The 15,140-nt window shown below is 30.0% G+C and overlaps 3 protein-coding genes across 3 annotated transcripts; 1 reads left to right on the forward strand and 2 right to left on the reverse strand.

Annotated features, from left to right (window-relative positions):
- Positions 1 to 740: 740 nt before the first annotated feature.
- LOC107023141 (chlorophyll a-b binding protein 4, chloroplastic-like) lies at positions 741 to 1,894 on the forward strand. Its single transcript, XM_015223724.2, has 3 exons — positions 741 to 1,025; positions 1,117 to 1,532; positions 1,625 to 1,894. The coding sequence occupies exons 1-3, from the start codon at positions 823 to 825 to the stop codon at positions 1,756 to 1,758; spliced, it is 753 nt and encodes a 250-aa protein (XP_015079210.1). The 5' UTR covers positions 741 to 822; the 3' UTR covers positions 1,759 to 1,894.
- Positions 1,895 to 2,328: 434 nt separating this feature from the next.
- On the reverse strand, positions 2,329 to 3,219 carry LOC107023142 (probable calcium-binding protein CML30). The gene has a single exon (XM_015223725.2). It carries the CDS (start codon positions 3,108 to 3,110, stop codon positions 2,553 to 2,555), a length of 558 nt encoding a protein of 185 aa, XP_015079211.1. The 5' UTR covers positions 3,111 to 3,219; the 3' UTR covers positions 2,329 to 2,552.
- Positions 3,220 to 9,826: 6,607 nt separating this feature from the next.
- Positions 9,827 to 12,563, reverse strand: LOC107023570 (cyclic dof factor 1-like). The gene is made up of 2 exons (XM_015224296.2): positions 12,162 to 12,563; positions 9,827 to 11,553 (listed from the first exon to the last, which is right to left on the reverse strand). Exons 1-2 carry the CDS (start codon positions 12,366 to 12,368, stop codon positions 10,282 to 10,284), a joined length of 1,479 nt encoding a protein of 492 aa, XP_015079782.1. The 5' UTR covers positions 12,369 to 12,563; the 3' UTR covers positions 9,827 to 10,281.
- Between the last annotated feature and the right edge of the window lie 2,577 nt (positions 12,564 to 15,140).

Here is a 15,140-nt window from a genome sequence, read left to right on the forward strand (position 1 = left end):
TTCTGCCTTAATAATATATTTATATAAATTTTGGCAACATCTATCCCATGACATCCCTTGGACTTTGTTACCATCCCTAGCCACAATCCATATTGATATCTCATAGCATTTGATTTGATTTTTTACTTAAGAACTCTAAAAATTTAGTTCATCTGTAAGTAAACTTTTAAACTTAAAAATAGGAACTAAGTTTAATATGATTAATACGTTTGATAAGGATATAATTTTTTAATTTTTTTTTTCATATTTTATTTGGTTAAAATATTTTCTAAAAATGACTTTCTTAATTTAACTAAATCTCTAAGTTCTGCTAGCTTATATTTAAATACTTTTAGAATAGTATTTTTCTATTTACTTATAAAGCACTAGGAAAAAAAAAATTTACTCATTTTTTAAGAATAACATTTTGTACTTATCAAACACACTTTTTTTTTTTTCAAGGATGTTATTTCCTAGGCATATGTGAGTTAAGACGTAGGATGGATGACCTAAAGGTTAACTTACTAGATTTCTTATCGCCTGAAATCTCCATGTGGGACATGTTTTCTTACTAAAGACTTGTTACTAACCAAATGTCAAATTCTTATTCGACAACAACAGATTTCCCAATGGCAAATATTTGGGTCCCTTCTAACAAAGAAATAGATTCTTTGGATCATAGCCACAAAGATAAGGATAACACACATTTCTTCTCATTGGCTACTCTCTAATTCATAACCCAATCCCAGTCGTCAAAATTCCCATTCAAATAGAAGCACATTTTTTGCATACACACATTCACCTAAGTAAACATCAATTATATTCATAACATAAGACTATAAAATGGCCACTGTAACAACGCAAGCCTCTGCCGCCGTCTTCCGTCCATCCGCCACTAAGACAAGGTTCCTCACTGGATCATCCGGTAAACTAAACAGAGATTTCTCTTTTAAATCATCAACATTGTCTTACAATTCACTCAAAGTTGAAGCAAAAAAAGGTGAATGGCTTCCAGGCTTAACCTCTCCTACTTACCTTAATGGAAGGTAATGTATGTACATTTCAATACAAAATACATGATACAAAATGGTCATACTGACTACTAAACAACTTGTAATATATAATGGTTTGTTGTAGTCTTGCGGGTGACAATGGTTTTGATCCATTGGGACTCGCGGAGGATCCAGAGAACTTGAGATGGTTTGTTCAGGCTGAGCTAGTGAACGGTCGATGGGCTATGTTGGGTGTTGCAGGGATGTTAATACCTGAGGTTTTCACTAGCATTGGCCTTCTTAACGTACCAAAATGGTACGATGCTGGAAAATCCGACTACTTTGCATCATCGTCAACATTATTTGTGATCGAGTTCATCTTGTTTCACTACGTTGAAATTCGACGTTGGCAAGACATTAAGAACCCTGGAAGTGTGAACCAAGATCCTATTTTCAAGAGCTACAGTTTGCCTCCTAATGAAGTTGGTTATCCAGGTGGCATTTTCAACCCACTCAACTTTGCACCCACATTGGAGGCAAAGGAAAAGGAAATTGCTAATGGTAAGTCAATAATTAACACAATCATCAACTCCGTCTGTGTATTATTATTATTATTGATGTATATAAGTTAATCTGTTTCTGTGGATTTGCAGGGAGATTGGCAATGTTAGCATTTTTGGGATTTATAGTGCAACACAATGTGACAGGAAAGGGACCATTTGACAACTTGTTGCAGCACATTTCAGACCCATGGCACAATACCATTATCCACACATTTTCCAACTAATATGTAATCATGAGTAATGAAGAAAAATGAAAAACAGAGAGATTTATTGTAAACAATGGAACTCTACTGTACATAGCAACTAAAATTGTATGTCACATTCATTTATATAGCACTACTACTATCATATTTCTTGAAATTTGGCAACTAGTTCTATTAATTAGCATTGAAAAGAGTAATCATATATCACATCATATATCATATAGAGAGAGAATTTTAGGTCCGCATACATGGCGTTATTACAAATCAAAATTTCTTTTTAAATTTATTTATTTTTAATACTAGTCTTTTCCTTTTGTGAAAATTGTGACTGTTACGAAAAGTTGCGTCTTTACGGAAGAGTTACAACTTTTATAAATAATTGTAATTTTATGAAAAATTGTGCCTTTTACTATTCCGAAGGGTTGCAACATTTCCAAAAAGTTATAACATTTTCGATAAGGCGCAATAAATATTTGTTCACGCTACCCTTTGTTGACTATAAACAGAGGGATTTCCTCTTATTTGAAAACAACGAAAATTCTAAACCTTTTCTTCTTCTCCTTCACTATTAAATATTTATGCACTTTATACTTGTTAAATGACTTATGTTACAAATCTTGATGTACATTTTTACAGTCATTAATTTGTGCATATATTATTGAGGATAAATGATAAGAAGTACTTTATATATCATTAATGTTTGTTAGTACGTTTGTAAGATAATATATCGAAATTTCATAATATTAAATACTCGCGCGAAGGCCGAATAATTTTACTTAGTTACAAAACTAAACATGAAAATGATGAGTGCAGAGTTATTGAAAGATATGCTCGATGAGCTTGACAAATTCACCAAAATCAATTTTTCCATCTCTGTTTTCATCAAATGGCGCAATCATCCTCTGGCAATCGAACACCGATAAATCCAAGAACCCCATCTTGGAAATGACTTTCTTTAATTCATTTGCATCAATGTAGCCATCTCCATTTTCGTCAAACACATCAAATGCTTCTTTAACTTCCTCCAAAGTAGGCTCTGTTTTTTCAAATGAATCGAAAACCTCAACCAACTCTACCTCATCAATATTCTTATCCCCATTTTCGTTGCAAAAATTTATTAATGTGTCGAATACTAACTCAACATCCTTGGTCTCACTATTGATCACATTCGCCTTTGATGAAGTTTCAGCATTATCATGCTTCTTATTATATGGAGTATTGAAAAGGGAAATAATGGTTCGAAAAAACGAAGAAATAGAAGAATAAAATTCATGAAATATGATTACTATGCAAAAAAACACGCAACTTAATATGGTTGTATTAGTATCACCCATCTTGTTGGCCTGTGCTGAGAATGAAAAAATCTTCTCCATGGACTTGTGTTTTCTTTTAGATAATTAAGTGTTGAGTAATGTTAAGTCATGAGATGAATGTAGAAACTAACTTCATGTCCTATATATAGAGAAAAAAAAATACAATATTGGTGGAAACAATGGGGAAAAGAATGTTGAAAATGTTAATAAGTTTCTCACATAGAAAAGAAATTAACAAGTTTTTGTTGCTTGTTGGAGTTTGCATCATAGTTTCTTCTTGGTAATTTACATCACTAGTGCTACACCTAAATAGGGTAAAGAGTAAACGTTGAAGGAAAAGAGAGAAAAATGTGTTTACACACTCCAAAGTCCAATTGATTTTGAAATTCATGCGTCCAATTATTTGTCTTGAGGATTTTTAAATTTATTGCTAATAAAAATTATAAATAGTCCATCTAGATATACAAGGCATATGCAACAAATTTTATTTATATAAAATTAAAAATAATTAATTTCGAATCATTTGTATAGATCATAATTAATTGAATGATCCAAAGGACTAATTTTGAGTGGTAAAAACGAATTTTTAGGGATTAACGATTTTACCGACATTAACGGAAGGAAGCTTCATAGAAGATATTGTAGATGCTTCCAAGTAAAATACTTAACCGCCCTACAAATATTTATATCAAATATTATATGTCATAGTAGAAACTTTAAGATTTTAATATATAATGTGAAATAAACTAATCTTAATAGTAATAATAAATTAAAATAGAATATATATATTGCTTAGATATGGTGAAATAACAAAATTACTAATGCAGGTACATATTAGTAAAACAGGTATAAGTATTTGATATATGTTTAGAATTGCGCAGGTATATATTATTTTTTTTGTCTCGATTTATATGATATAATTTAATTCGAAACAAAGTTTACAAAAGAAAGAAAGACTTTTATAACTTGTGGTCTAAAATAGATGATAGAAATTTGTGTGACTATAAATCATTTCATTAAGAGTAAAATAAACATTTTAAAGCTATATTATTACCTAATATAAAAATATTATCATTCATTTTGAAACTAACAAAAAAATTAAGTAAATATATAAATCGGACAGAAACAACGGAAAAGGGCCTAAAATACCCTTGAAGTATTCAAAATGGTACACAATTACCCCCATCCACCTATTAGCCCCCAAATACCCTTCACATCCACCTTTGAGTCCAAATTTACCCCTTCATTAACGGACCAAAATTAAAAAAAATTAAATTATAATTTTTAATTACGTGGCACTCAACCATTAGTTGTAATTTAATTATTTAAAATAATTTAAAACCCACCCATTACCCACCCATTTTAACTAAACCCGCCCCACTTACACAATTTTAAAAAAAACCCATTAAACTAAAAAAACCTAAAATCTTATTCCTCCAATTTTCACAAACCCACACTACTTCATTGTCTTCTTCTTCTTCATCTTGCAGCTTGAAGAAGTCAGCATCAAAGGGAAATTTGTGGAAAATTGGGAAAAACACATTTTTGTCACATTGAAAGATTTTCATACACTTGATTGGGAAGCTAACTTTTTGTCACTGTTATTTTAATGGATTAAAGCTTCTTAACGTGTATATGATTTATGATTCTTCCTTTAGCATGATGAAAAAACAATTTCTTACGAATATTAATTAAGTTTGACTTTTGAAAAAAAATATAATATGGTTTTTGAAACAGAAGAAACATTTAACACTTAGTTTTTTCATCTCTATTTGTTTTTCAAACATTAAAGATTCTTAAAGATTACAAAGATTAAGAAGAAGAAGAAGACAATGAAGTAGGTGGGTTTGTGAAAATTGGAGGAATAAGATTTTAGGATTTTTTTAGTTAGATGGGTTTTTAAAAAAAATTGGGTAAGTGGGGCGGGTTTAGTGGGTAATGGGTGAGTTTTAAATTATTTTAAATAATTAAATTACAACCAATGGTTGAGTGCCACCTAATTAAAAATTATAATTTATTTTTTTTTAATTTTGATCTGTTAATGAAGGGGTAAATTTGGACCCAAAGATGGATGTGAAGGGTATTTGGGGGCTAATAGGTGGATGGAGGGTAATTGTGTACCATTTTCAATACTTCAAGGGTATTTTAGGCCCTTTTCCGCAGAAACAATCGTAATATAGGCATAATAAATGTATAAGTTAGGTAGTTATAAGTTAATCTTCTATTCCACGTGAATGAATAAACCAATTCCTCGTGACTTGAACATACATCAGCAATGCAGATTTTTAAATACAAATTAAACATGGATATTGAATTAATACATAAACAAATTTCTTCTTTATTAACTATGAAATTCTCTCATAACTTGTACATAAATTAATTGCGCAAATTTTTTTAATTTACAAATTAAACACAATATTCATTTTACATATACATAAATAATTTATCAATTTTAATATCTAAATAACTTATCTTCAAACGAAATATTGGGGTTGAACCCTTCAACTTCGTGGAAATCCTTTGTCGTATGCCTCTCAATTGTAGTAAATATGATATGTGTAGTTTCGTTGACGACAGTCAAGCCCTTCACATGGACTTAGTCATGCGCATTTAATTTAATTTGAGAGTAAAGTATACTAAACTTTTTTTTTAATATCCATTACTTAAAGAAAACATGAAACTAGTAATAGAATATGTCAGTAATTCAGGGTTAATTCCAAGTTAAATAATTTCTAGGAAGATGAATTTTTTTTTATAGTTCACCACTAATTCATAACTAAATAGTATTAACATGAAATATTTGTTATTTTGATCCATAGTTTGGTTTGACAGCACCATGAATGATTTCGGATGCAAGCAATATTACATATCTATCAAAAATAAATTGACTTTGATTATCAACTTGGTGAGCATAGGATACAACCTTTTAGTCATAAATAAATTTTATTAATAAATTAAATTATAACCAATAGTTGAACGCCAAGTATCTTAAAAAATATTTAAAGAGTTTAATTTTAAAATAATTAAATAAGTGATTAATTTTGAACAAAAAAGTGGATGACAAGGGTATTTTAGAGCCAATAGGTGGATGAGAAGGGTATTTTGGAGCCAATAAGTGGATGAAGGGTAATTATGTACCATTTTCAAAACTTCAAGGATATTTTAGGCCCTTTCCGTAAAAATTATTACATAAGTCCCTTCATATTTATAAATTGGTTTATTTTCTAGAATTTTTTACAAGCCTAGAAAATTTTAAAGTATTCTAGGAAAATCTTCTAGGATATTTTAAAGTCTTCTTCAAACCTCTTCGAGATTCTAAATTCTTTCCACTAAAACTAGCTTACTTATGCTTTAATTTTATGCCTAAATGATACGATAAAATTACGGATCATGAGAGTAAGCTAGATATTTATAGTCTCGAGGAACTTTAATCGGCCTTGGGATTTAAAAATAGATTTGACTAGTTCATTGTTTCAATACACTTGAAAAAATTATTTTGCAGATACTCCCTCTGTTCGAAAATTGTTTGTCATGTTGTGCTTATCGAAAGTTAATTTTGATTAATATTCAAAGGTAAATTAGATCGCATTAATTCAATATTTTAAACAAAAAAAATTAGATATTCTAAAACTATATGAAAAGTACTATAAATTACAATTTTTTGCATATTAATATGATGAAAATTACATCTTAAAATGTTGGTAAAAGTTTTTATAGTTTGACTCTAAAAATAAAAACCATGACAAACAATACCGAATGGAGGGAGTAATTTTTATGGTGAATTTTTTGTGCATTCCTTAAGAGTCCTTTGAAACCAAAACTAAGAACAATAATTTTTTTGAAAAAAAAAAGAAATTACTTTTCTTACCCAAGCCAAAGTCATGATTAGGTGTGTGTCGGGGGGGGGGGTTACGATTTGGTTAAAATCAATTCAAATTAAAAAATTGAAAATCGAACAAAATTAATTTAAATTTTTATATACATTAATTTTAATTTTACTACATTAATTTAATTTTACTCGGATCAAATTATGAACACTCATTGGACATGACAGTTGAGTTATACTCCTTCGATTTACTTAGAGATACTGCAAGTATTCAGGTAAAACTTTAAATTCATAACACTATTTATGTTTATCTCACGCCATGATAGGTGATTAATTGTTAAATATAGTAATTATATCATAATTGAATCATTGTATTCGAGTAGAATTTTCATAATATACAAAATATAGATATTTGATTTTCTCTTTACTAGGTAGGAATAATTGAATCATATCACACTTACTGTAATTTATTATATTTTGAGGGGAAAATGCACAAGTACCCTCTCAACCTATGCTCAAAATTCGAGAGACACACTTATACTATACGAAGGTCCTATTATTCTCCCCTGAACTTATTTTATAAGTAATTTTCTACCCCTTTTCGGTCTACGTGGCACTAGCTTGAAAAAAAAGTCAACTAGCGTTGGGCCCACAAGGTAATGCCACGTATGCCGAAAAGGGGTAGAAAATTATTAATAAAATAAGTTCAGGGGTAATAGGATCTTAGTATAGTATAAGTGTGCCTCTGAGATTTCGGATATAGATTGAAGGGATACTTATGCATTATCCCCATTTTGAGAGGTTTCTTCATGTGGAATATGAAATTCATCAATTGAGTTTACACATGAAAATTTATAAGTTTATTATCAATCTCTGAATCTAGGCATGAATGCTACCAATAAGTATTATTTCGTGAATATTTTCTTCATTTAAATTATCATGTATATTGCTCGTAATAATATCAAGTTTAAGAGTATATTTGTATTTACTAGACTAGAGAATTTATTTTAGATAGTCAACATAAAATGTGTATCTCAATTAAGTTCATTCAATATATAAATAATATAATGTACTTACACAAGAAGTTAAAACTATATAATATCATAATCTAGATAAATTACATTTAATTTGTTGCTATAATCATATCGACAACTTGTTCATTTCATCTTTAATACTGAATATAAATTTAATAGTTATTAGAATCAATGATTTAATCTTTCATGCATAAGTTAAAACCTATTTTACCAAATCATACATTATACAAATAAAGAATACACAGATGTGTATAAGACCTAATTAAGACTTTAGTAAATTAATAAACAATTCTTTCAAAAATATATATATATATATATCCCAGTGATTTTCCACTTGAACTTTTAATTATTATAATTACTAAAATATATATTATATATAAATGATTGATTAATAACATACATCCCTAACACTTTGCAACTTCAATTTTAGAATTAAAGAGTTACAAACAGGAAACAAACTTAAAACATTAAAATGTAGGCATAGAACAGTCATTGCCATGAGGCATTTATTTGAGAGCTTTATTATAAAAATTGTAACTGTGTAGTTTATTACTATTACCTTCAAAAGTCCTCTTTATTTGCTGACTAAATTATTAACTTCGAATCAAATTAAAATAAGATATATATAAATTGAAATAAAAAAGATTTTCTTTGTAGAAAAAGTAAAGAAAAATTTCATCTAAATAAAAACTAAAAAAAGTATGTTTAAATAAACAATAGACTATCAATTATTATTAAAAATTTAGGCCTCCGATTTATTTTTAATAAGTATCGAAATTTTTGAGCCGCCCTATGTCGAATTAATGGACAATAAAATCAGCTGTAAAATCCATAAATAGATATTATTTTTAGGGGAAAAAAAGGAATGGCTTAAAATTGATGAACCCTACCATGAAAAATCTTCAACCTTGGATTATCAGTTGTCTAAGAAACAGAAAAACAAAGAACATGCAGATATATATACATCAGACATTTTTTTATATATAATAAATGCCTCTAAAAGGGAAAGATAAAAAATCTAAAAGAAAAGAAAAAGTTAATTGACAATGCCTTAATATCATTATGAGCATATGGAATTTGGGACCCAAACCCAACTAATTTAATCAAAAGATGTGGCTTAGAGTTGTCTGGCCCCATTAAAAATATCTACTTTGTTTTGTATTGATAAATTGCTACTAAAAAGTCTAGTTAGGTATTTGTTTGCGTACACTCTATTCTCTTCATTCATTGTATAGAAGAACACTCTATCAAAAATAAAAATTATTCATGTGACTCAAAGTCAAGACTTCTAATAAAGCGTAGATATCCGTTTCATTACATCCTTTGATTTGATTTTGTTGTTATTTGCTTATCCAAATTAATTCGGGATTGAAGTGCAGTTTTTAACATTTTCATAATCCAGATAATAGAGAAAAATAAATTAAAAAAATTGAAGTTTTTGCTGGCCACTTCTCATTGGCTTTTGGGGGTTTGGAAAAGGGAAAAAAAGAAGCAGCAAAGATATTATCTTTCTACTTTTTGTAGATTCCTTAGAAGATGAAAACTATAATCTGCATGTATTGACTATCACTGCGTCAGAATCATTTACAAAATTCTGTAAGCACCAAAAATGAAACAAAGAGTAAACACTTCATGTTGTTCTTCTGAATAGAGTTCCCTTTAGTCTTCAAAAATATCTAGCGTTTCGCTCCCTCCAAACTGTCCACCATATGCAAGCAAGCCACCATTTCTTGCTTATGATGTTTCAAATTTCATTAAGAAAGAGTTGACATAACTAGTCAGTAAGATGACAATGCCAAAATAAAGGGTTGATACTCTCAAGCTTATAGAGAACAAGTGTTTCTGTTGATATAGTGTTAGATTCTTTAAGTCCTTGTAAAGAATTATCATAAAGAAAAAGAGGTACTAATAGGAAGTGGCTCTCCAAACTAACTTTGACATTAATTTAAAATATGTTACAACTGTTGGATGAGGATCTAAACAACTGTCTTCCTCACTCTAGTGTTAGCTGTAAAAAGGTATGTACATTAGAAAACACACAAAAGTAAAAACCAAGCCAGCCACTTGCTCTTATTGTTACCAAGAAAACTATAAACAATAGGTTTCTACAATAGTTTCCCATGTCATTCCCCAGTTTCATTGGATCACTTGAGAGATATTAGCCTCGCAGCTCTGTAAGTGATCTGCGCACTGTAAATGTCCATCAGGCAGGAAATCCATGAAGTTCCCCGCTGGAGTTCAATGGGAGAAAAAAGCATTATCTTAGCTTTGTTACTTTTTGGTTGCTAGGCCCCAAAAAGCCCTCATCAGACAACAGAGTCATACTTAATTTCAAGTGAAGACCATCCTTCGCAGATTCATAGGATCATCTTTAGGCACCTTGTTGGAAGGTGATAGATCTAGATAAAGCTGCAGGGTTAGTATGCAATACTGCAGATGTATTGGCTTTGTTGTGCTTGTCATTGCTTTTTGGTTGTAAGGCCTTGAAAAACTCTCCCCTATTAGTAGAATCATATTTAATCCCAAGTGTTGACCATATAGAACTCTTAGCAGCTTCATCAGGATCATCAATCCGCAATGTTTTGGGGACCAAAATAGACCCCTCTGAATACTTTTGTTCTGATTGTTCTTTGCCCCCAGGATTGCTTGGCTTAAGCAAATCCCCTTCTCTTGAATGTTTCCCTAAAGGTGAAGTAGGATCAGAACCTGATGTTTTCTCGTTTGCAGCTCGCAGAGGTGGACTCAACCAAGGATTACTCCAAGGAGGCACACTGCAATTCCAATAAGGTGTAGGGAAGAATGGCATAGGAAAGGGAATGGGGCAAATAGCCGACATAGGAACTGCAGCATTCCATGGAAAAGGCCAAGGTACTCCATGGAGGCACGGAACAGGAGACGGGATGCCATTTATACTATGCATAACAGCCTTGTGGGGCTCTCCTTTACCTTCTTCCACCATCATATTTGGAGTCGGGATGTTAGACCCTCTATAGCACTCATCCCCAGAATCTCCACCTTTGCAAGAAGAATTCTTGACTTCTGATTTATGAGAACCATTTTGGATACCATTTGATACCCTTTTCTCTGCTTGATTTAATGCAGAAGCCATAGGTTCACACAGGGGTAAGTCGGGACCAAACGATAGAATAGTGCCATTTGGTTTGAATAATGGATGATGAATTAACCCATTTGGAGATTCAATTCCTGCTGCTAGTAATCCTTCAGGGATACTTATATTACGATATTGAGATGCAAGATTCTTGTTCTTGCGACGACCAGCTCCCACAGGGAGATTCCTCATGGTACCACCGGCAGTCCAATACCTCTGGCAGCTCCTGCAGAAATGACGAGGCTGGTTGACATTGTTGTTATTATAGTAACAGAATTTTGTATCCGAACTATTGCAACGAGGGCATGGGAGGATTTTGTCTGGCTTCTTCAGATTGTTCTGCTCGGAATTTGTCACATTAGTTGGTTCATTCTCAGTCTTGGATGATTTTACTGCTTGAGGGTCTTCCTCAGTTGAAGATTTAGGACTGCTCTCTGATTCTGATGGAGTCTTAGGATTTTCTGATTCTTCTATCATCTGATTTTGATCTCCCTCCTCAGATTTAGCTTCACTAAGCTCTCCAGTTATATCATCCTACAATCAAAACACAAAACTGCATAAGCTGCTTATGAAATTGCAATTAAATATCAACAGTAAACTGTGTGAGCTAAATCCAATCAGCATAATAGCAAGAACCAATCACAGACAGTAAACTGACAAGTTCGAAACTTTATTACAGATCGAGGATCCCTCTTCAACTATGATAAACATGAAAAAGTAGACAAAAGCACATTCTTTTTCCAATGTTTTGGCTACAAATTATATGGTAAAGGAAACATTAAATGCATAATTTCTATGATGCTGAAATATCAATTTTGGTGCTTTGAATCCTCAAATTAATCAATAGTCCCTAAAAAGAAGAGGGCACCAAAAGAACATTAAGCAGTACCAGATCTAGAAACTTCATATGGTTAATGGTTGGTGGGGCTTCTCAATTAAACTACTTCACAGAGAAACACATTAAAAACTCATTCACAATAAGCAAAACGAAGAAGCAAAATCACCAATTAGAAAACAGGAAAACTGATTCATTCCATCTGTTAAATCTAGGTAATTAGAACCAAATTACTAAACCCATTAAAATTAAACGATTAAATCATTTGGGTCTCACTTTAATTCCATAGAAATTACATAAGAAGTACCTTTTCAGCTTCTTGCTTTTCATACTCACTTGCTTCATCTTTCTCTACACTGCTTGCTTTACTTTCCTCTAAACATCGATCAAGATCAGACCCATTTCTATTTCCCTCATACATAACACCATCACTACCAGACAAACCCCTACCGACGCCGGAGACGACCACCGGGAGTATCTTGCCAAACAGCTTGATCTCTGAATCACAAGTCATTTTCCAGACTAAAACAAAAAGGGTATTCAAAAAACGAAAAGGGAAACTGTAGAAACACTCTATTATTCTGGGGATTCTCGTTTAGTATCCGACAAAGTCGCCGCCGGCGAGTTGACGACGTTTCAAAAGTGGATTTTTTTTTCTACGAGAGATACGGTTTAAGAAGCAAACCCTGTTGGCGTTCTACTGAAAGTGATTTAGATATCGTTTAATTTAAACATTGTGCCACGTCACCCACCCACTAATTTTTTCAGCCACAAGTTTTTAATGGTGGGGTCCTACATATTAATTTTTCATTTTTTTCTAAAACAATTTTTCGTTGTTATTCGAATTGTAATAATTTTCTATTGTTTAAATTAAATAAAGATTTATTAAAAAGAAGTATACTCCTAGTCACTAGTTTAATTTTTTAATATGAGAAATTGTACTTTTTGGTCCGTTGAGAAAAAGGTAGAGATGCCATGAAATAGTTGGAGAGTCTTTGATACTATTATGTTTACAATTTATTTTAATGACATGATTTTAATAATAATATTTATATTTTGTATATAATTTTTATTTACGATAACAATAGTATATTTAGTGTGTAAATAGTCTTACTTCTATCTTGAAGATAGAGATGTTATTTTTAAAAGAATCTCGTTTTAGTCAAAAATTAAATATAGAAAGCAAATACGTTAATGAAGAGTCATGTTGAAAACAAGAAAACGAAAATAATAGCAACAACAAATACAACGATATAAAATGAAGCAAAGAAAATACAAGTATATTAAAATCAAAGAATGTGATAATAGAAGAGTAACTGATTAGAGAACTATACAACACTCAAACTACCTAACTTGACCTTTTTATTTTAATTTTTTATCTCCATTTTTTTAATTTATGGTCATGTCCATAGTAAGTCGCATGTGAATCATATTTTATTTAGTAACACAATTTCAATACTTTTTCAATCTACCTCTACTTCTTTTGTTCACTCTGTCATAGTGAATCGCTCAAAAGTCACACATTTTTGCTACGATATTAATACATCTTCTTTTCATATGTTCGAACATTTATTTCAACTAGCTTTTACATCTATTTGCAATGCACAAAATATTTTCTTCTTTATTAAAATTCATAACTGCTCAAATATCATCATTTATTATAAAATAAATAAATTATTAAATCATAATCTATTAAATTTGTAAGGCTTCGAGTTAAAAAAATTATTTGACTCCTCGGTTAAAAATAATTTAAATTTTATATACTACTAACCTATGAATATTGAAATTAAGTTCATATATGTAATATACATATAAGATATATAATTTGAAATTCTCAGAAACTTGTAAACAAAAAATCAGTGAATTTATCTCGAATTCCCTACTGATTTGACTTTCAAATATTAAATCTCTTAATATTTTAGTTTTCGAAGTAAAATATTCCAAAGTTTAACGCTTAATTTATCACCACCCCAAATTTTAGTCTTTTGTATATTGTATATGTAGTCTATGCAACAGTATAACTGAAACTACTTTTTTTATTTTTCTTAAAATAAAGTAAAGAAATACTTACAAAATTTCAAGAAAAAAAACGTTATATTAAAATTTTAAAACAATTATTTCCTCTACATCTGTTTTTATTTATGTTATGTGTATACCAGTATCAAATGGTAAGAATCTGTTATGTAGTTTTTATCATATTTTTTCGTTTTGTTTTCCACTTTTTAACCTTTTTATCTTGGGAAAAGGGTCTGATATATCCCTCAACTTTGTCATTTGGAGCTGATATACCCCTTCGTTATAAAAGTGGCTTATATATACCCTTACCGTTATACAAACGGCTCACATATACCCCTGCCGTTACAAAATGGCTCAAATATACCCTTCATTTAACGGAATTTTAAATAATTAGTTTTGAATTTATATTTATTACTTATAATTTTTTTAAAAAAATTATTTAGTGGTATATATGATTCTTCTATAAAAGTTCAAGGTATATTTTAATTTTTTCATACATAAATTATTTTTTGACTTCTTTTATTATAATTATTTGAGTTTCTTATTCTTATTTTATTTTTTCCTATCATTCCTTAGTTTAAAGAAAAAAATATTAAACTATCTTTTTGTGTGTATTGTAATTTAATTTCGTATTCGAAAAAAAATTTGGTCATCTACAATAAGTTTTTACAAGAATATTAGTGAAACATAAATAAATTTGATTATCAAAATAATAATTATAAATTAGTTATTGAAATAAAAAAAAGTCAAAAAAATATGTTTGACGAGGATTAAATTTACTCATATGGAATTATATTTTTTAGAAAAAAATAATAAAGATTTAGATTGAAAATTATAATTTTTTCATTTCCCGTTAGAGAAAAAGGGTATATGTGAGCCATTTGTTTACAAGTAGAGGTATATATGAGTCACTTTCATAACAAGGGTATATCAGTTCTAAATGACAAAGTTTAGGGGTATATCAGACCCTTTTCCCTTTTATCTTTAACTTTTTCCTTTGTGCTTTTTACTTTTTCTTTTTTATCTCTTACTTTCCTACTCAATCACTCATTTTCTTTTTAGAAAATCAAATTTAATTTGTTTCACCTTTAACTTCCTAAAAATGAAAAAACGAACAATTAAAAGATAAACTATAACAACAGCATGGATCCATTTGAATATAGGAAGATGATACAGACAAATAAATTCAACTAAAATAGAATATCTAATTATACATAATGTCATGAGACAAATTGTGATTAAGCAAAATAAAAATAAATATAGTAAGAAT

Source organism: Solanum pennellii, chromosome 6, assembly GCF_001406875.1.
Source record: "Solanum pennellii chromosome 6, SPENNV200".
In the NCBI taxonomy this organism is placed as follows: domain Eukaryota; kingdom Viridiplantae; phylum Streptophyta; class Magnoliopsida; order Solanales; family Solanaceae; genus Solanum; species Solanum pennellii.

Excerpts from the sequence above, each read along its gene's own strand:
- LOC107023141 (XM_015223724.2), top strand. The coding sequence starts at position 823 with ATGGCCACTGTAACAACGCAAGCCTCTGCCGCCGTCTTCCGTCCATCC. Across the intron at positions 1,026-1,116 it reads CCTACTTACCTTAATGGAAG|TCTTGCGGGTGACAATGGTT; the intron begins GTAATGTATGTA and ends GGTTTGTTGTAG. Across the intron at positions 1,533-1,624 it reads GGAAAAGGAAATTGCTAATG|GGAGATTGGCAATGTTAGCA; the intron begins GTAAGTCAATAA and ends GTGGATTTGCAG.
- LOC107023142 (XM_015223725.2), bottom strand. The coding sequence starts at position 3,110 with ATGGAGAAGATTTTTTCATTCTCAGCACAGGCCAACAAGATGGGTGAT.
- LOC107023570 (XM_015224296.2), bottom strand. The coding sequence starts at position 12,368 with ATGACTTGTGATTCAGAGATCAAGCTGTTTGGCAAGATACTCCCGGTG. Across the intron at positions 11,554-12,161 it reads AAAAGCAAGAAGCTGAAAAG|GATGATATAACTGGAGAGCT; the intron begins GTACTTCTTATG and ends TTTTGATTGTAG.